This window comes from Penaeus chinensis, chromosome 4 (assembly GCF_019202785.1).
Source record: "Penaeus chinensis breed Huanghai No. 1 chromosome 4, ASM1920278v2, whole genome shotgun sequence".
Lineage (NCBI taxonomy): Eukaryota > Metazoa > Arthropoda > Malacostraca > Decapoda > Penaeidae > Penaeus > Penaeus chinensis.
In genome coordinates, this window is record NC_061822.1 from 5,875,302 (window position 1) to 5,880,301 (window position 5,000).

At 42.3% G+C, this 5,000-nt stretch overlaps 1 protein-coding gene across 1 annotated transcript in view; it reads left to right on the forward strand.

Moving 5' to 3' along the window:
* The first annotated feature begins 2,292 nt into the window (after positions 1 to 2,292).
* Positions 2,293 to 5,000, forward strand: part of LOC125025100 (innexin inx2-like) — a 3,159-nt gene continuing 451 nt past the window's right edge. Inside the window, exons 1-5 of the mRNA XM_047613013.1 lie at positions 2,293 to 2,783; positions 3,543 to 3,784; positions 4,118 to 4,339; positions 4,554 to 4,729; positions 4,976 to 5,000. The exon at positions 4,976 to 5,000 is cut by the window's right edge and continues 451 nt beyond it. Coding sequence (XP_047468969.1) covers positions 2,418 to 2,783; positions 3,543 to 3,784; positions 4,118 to 4,339; positions 4,554 to 4,729; positions 4,976 to 5,000 — 1,031 coding nt within the window. The 5' untranslated portion in view covers positions 2,293 to 2,417. The remainder of the gene's footprint in view (positions 2,784 to 3,542; positions 3,785 to 4,117; positions 4,340 to 4,553; positions 4,730 to 4,975) is intronic.

A 5,000-nucleotide genomic window follows, 5' to 3' on the forward strand; every position in this document is an offset into this window, starting at 1 on the left:
CTAAAAAACATGGCACTAACGCAGTTGCCTTATTACATTCCTGTAGCATTGTTTTAGATAAAAATTATACCCTAAACAGCGTATACCCATACGGCTGTATAGCGAAGCTCAACTCTGAGAATTGATGGGCATCTACTGAGCCTTTTAAACTCCACCAGAACAGACACTGGAAAACTGCCCTTTACGCATTCAAACGCAATCCACCTTTGTGCTCCTAATGCAATGTTCATCTTTCAGTCCCACATATACTGCTCATATACTACTATCTTATCCTTGCTTAACTGAAGCCCGCACCCTCGCTTTTCCTCACTTGTCCTCTTTTCACCGACCCCCCCCCCCTCCCCATCCTGTCGGATATCCTCACGAAGTCCCCCACGTTTTCAGTTAACAACCCATTCTCCTTTCTCAGTCGCATAAAATACCTTCTTCCATTTGATCTAATCACTCTTTTGTCCTTAACCCTTTCCCCTTCTACCAATTCCAGGCCTAACCCTTCTACTACCACTTTCACTACCATACTTTCTTATAATACCATGACCGTTGAAATCAAAGACATTTTGTTCTAATAAGGAACACTTGTAAAACCCCTTTCCACCACGAAACTTTACCATAGTGATATAAGACCTTTGATGTCGTGCATATTTATTGGTTTGATTCATTAATCATTAACCGTTCAAACTCCTTCACAAGATGAGTTTTGTGCTGTTCTGACGCCATTCAGAATTTTCGTGTCAGCTGGTGATTCAAGCAAGCTGGCATTCTGTTTGCCAAAGCTGAATCAGTAGTAATGGCCATGATGATGATGATATTGCTGGTAATCACAATAATAATATCAACAGTAGTCTTTATGATTATAGCTGTTATTGATATTAGTAACTTTGCTTCTTATAACAGTGATGATGATTATAATGATAGTTATAATCATTGTCCTCAGTTTCGATGGTGAAGAGATCAGAGTTAACACGCAGTGATTTAGAGATATGCATTTTATGTGTATACATACTACACACACACACACTATTTCTTTGGTATTTTCTCTAAAATAAGCTTCTCGCTGAATTTATTCTAATTAAGAAAAAAAAAAAAAAAAGGCTACTTGAATGCTGTTGCTTTTATTTACGCCTGTTTGTTTATGAGTCAGCCACTTTTTATTGGACTGTTTGTATGTTTTTTTCTCTCTCACGATCTTGTTTTCTGTCTCTGTATGTGGTTGTTTGTTTATCAATCTGTCTGTCTTTCTGTCTACTCCTTCTCTGCCTTCCCGTCTCTCTCTCTCTTCCCTCCCTCCTTCCCTCCTTCCCTCCCTTCCTCTCTCTCTCTCTCTCTTTCTATCTATCTCCTCCCTCTCTCCCTCCCTCCCTCCCTCCCTCCCTCCCTCCCTCCCTTCCTCCCTCTCTCCCTCCCTCCCTCCCTCCCTCTCTCTCTCTCTCTCCCTCTCTCTCTCTCTCTCTCTTTCTCTCTCTCTAACAATCAATCACTTCTCGTTTTTAATGAATATACCATTTTATTATACGTCTTCAACCAAATTTATAGAGTGAATGATACAGTCTTTTAAGCTCCTTATTAGAAAAATGACGCTATATCATTTAAAGGTTGCATCAATGGAAAGTCAGTCCAGAAATGACACAAATAATTATATTATCACATAAGATCAAAATATCATAAGAGGAGATTTTGCCAATCAGCTCATTTGGTCTCCTCTCTATAACTTGCCACTCGGTGATATAGTTTACCATCATGTTTGATTGGATTTGAACATGCAAGTTAACAGCAGGGCAAAAATGAAGCGGAAGGCAGCCGCGATAGTGAGAGAAACAATCTTCGGACAATAGAATCAAAATGGATACTCGGAATATACAGTTTGATCGAAATTTACTTCAGATGTATATATTTTACTTCCATTTCGGGATTTGCCGGCTGATGAGGATTCGTCTTGCTCGAAACGTCACGGTTTATTTTTTTCCCTTATTGCTGCGGCTGCTTCATGTCATGGTATGTCTTGCCAGTCGCTCTTTCGAAGACTGTGATGAACCGGATTTTAAGAACTGGCTTTGGGCGATTTGATCCGAATTCGGCCCAGCGATTGTGGAAAATGAGACGTGACAACAGTGCAGGTATTTTGATAAAAGGGTAAGATTGATAAAGAAGAATGTTAGGTGAATATGAAGAAGAAAAAAATGTATGACTATATTTCAGAGAGTCGAGGGAATTACGTGGGGCTTATCCCCCCCGCCTCCCCCTTTCGAGGAAGCACATCCGGTGACCAAAGGCCTTAAACATGTACGTCTGGCACGACACCGACATAGTGCCACTTGGACGTCCAGACGAGGAGGAGTGCCATACCTCCCGTTGCTGGATCCTATATAGGATAATTTCCCCCTGCGTGGCTAGTCTCCAAGCCCCCTCGCCTTTCCACCATGCATGATGTTTTCGACTCAATCCGGGGTCTGCTCAAAGTGGACTCCCTCAGCGTGGACAACAGGATCTTCCAAATGCACTACAAAGTCACGATGTTCTTTCTCCTGGCGTGCAGCTTGCTCGTGACGCAGCGGCAGTACTTCGGCGACCCCATCGACTGCATCGTGGACGTAGTGGACCAAGAGGTGATGGATACCTACTGCTGGATCCACGCAACGTTCACCATCCCCCAATCGAACGATGCCGTCGTCGGGCACGAGGTGCCGCACCCGGGCCTTGGGAACCAAAACATCCCCGGCGAAGAGAAGCGCGAAATCAAACATCACAAGTACTACCAGTGGGTGACCCTCGTCCTGGCGATACAGGTATGAAACAGGATCGAATTCTTTGAATGAGGAATTCAAGTGGTTCTGAGTGTTCAACATAGTGTAAATGATTTTTTAAAGTACATTTTCAAAGTTGGACAATTTAAGATTTAAGGAAAACGAGGGTCGATGATGGCCTTATGGATGTGAATAGTTCTGAGGACATTCAAGTGGGTGGACCTGCGTCGCAAGTTCTTTGATAATGCTCTCGTAGGGATGGGCGTGCTTGATGATAAAAAGTCAAGTTTCTCCTGGCTAAAATACTTATGATATAGTTCATTCTCATAAAAGAATTCTTAAGGAGTGTATATCTATGCATGTATAATGCCTTCATTATATATATACATGGAAAGGAGAAAACACACTACCGTGTTGATACTATGGTATAAAAACCCACACTGTAAAACTAGATTTTATTGAAAAAGAGAGACTACAGTTTCGGAATCCACCTGGATTCCATCTTCAGACTTAAAGATGGAATCCAGGTGGATTCCGAAACTGTAGTCTCTCTTTTTCAATAAAATCTAGTTTTACAGTGTGGGTTTTTATACCATATATATATACATATATAAACATACATACATATATATGTATATATATATACATATATAAACATACATACATATATATGTATATATATATATATATCATATATATATATATATATATATATATATATATATATATATATATGTGTGTGTGTGTGTGTGTGTGTGTATGACACATAAAGAGTAAATCCCCCCCCCCCCCCCCCCTCAGGCCCTCTTCTTCTACGTCCCGCGCTACCTGTGGAAGATGTGGGAGGGAGGCAAGATTAAGATGCTGGTGATGCAGCTGGACTCCCCCATTGTTGATGACGATGTCAAGAAAGAGCGCAAGGACATGCTCGTCTCTTACTTCAGGATCAATATGAATAACCATAATTTCTACGCTTTTAAGTACTTCTCCTGCGAGGTTTTGAACTTCATCAATGTGATCGCGCAGATTTACATAACGGATGCGTAAGTACCGGTCGGATCTAGTTCCGTTTCGAAATCAACTTCATCTAACTTCACAAACTTGGATATATATATTTAATAGTCGAATGTCTAATTGATCCAAAATAGCAACATGCAAAGGAATAGTAGCAGGATAGGGCTAATCATAAAGCGTATTTTTGCTAAATTAACAGAGGAAGATTAGATATAATCACAAAACTGAATTACTATAAAATTAGATAGATTCATCATAAAACCTAATTCCATAACATCCCACATAACGAATCATAATAAAATCTCTATAAAATCAGAACTCATCCGACACAAAGCTAATCTCCAGTCCCCCTCCGGACGCAGGTTTCTCGGCCACAGCTTCTCGACGTACGGCCGCGAGGTGATCGCGTTCAGCCAGCAGGACATCACCGCGCGAGGCGACCCGATGGACCTCGTTTTCCCCAAAGTGGCCAAGTGCACCTTCCACATGGGAGGCGCCTCGGCCAGCTGGGAGAAGCACGACGGTCTGTGCGTTCTCCCGCTCAACATCTTCAACGAGAAGATCTACATTTTCCTGTGGTTCTGGTGAGTGGTCTTCTCTTTCTCTCTTGTTTTGTGTCTCTCTTGCTCTCTCTCTCTCTCTCTCTCTCTCTCTCTCTCTATCTCTCTCTCTCTCTCTCTCTCTCTCTCTCCCTAATATTCCCCCTTTACAAAAATACACACAAAAACATACACATATATACCAGTCTATAAATTTGCCTCTGTGGAAACTTACTCAAAACAACCTCTTCCCGCAAAGGTTCATCATCGTAGCTGTGGTCACGGCCATCGGTCTGCTCTACCGCATCGCCACCTTCCTCCCCGGCTTCAGGCAGATCCTCCTGAGGACCAAGTCACGCCTCGCCTCCTCAGGAACGATCGAGGCGGTCACTCGACGCTGCAAAATCGGCGACTGGTTCCTGCTCTACCAGCTGGGTAAGGATGTTCAAGAATGTTGAAATAAGGGAGAAAATGCGTTTATGGATATACGCTGTGTTATATGTTTGTGGGTATATCGCCTGGTGTGCCGTGTGTGTGTGTTGTGTGTGTGTGTGTGTGTGTGTGTGTGTGTGTGTGTGTGTGTGTGTGTGTGTGTGTGTGTGCGTGCGTGCGTGCGTGCGTATCTGTGTGTTTCAAGGTTTATATCCTACACAAATACAATTATTTCTTACTTCATTTCAGCCAAGAACATGGATCCTCTCATATA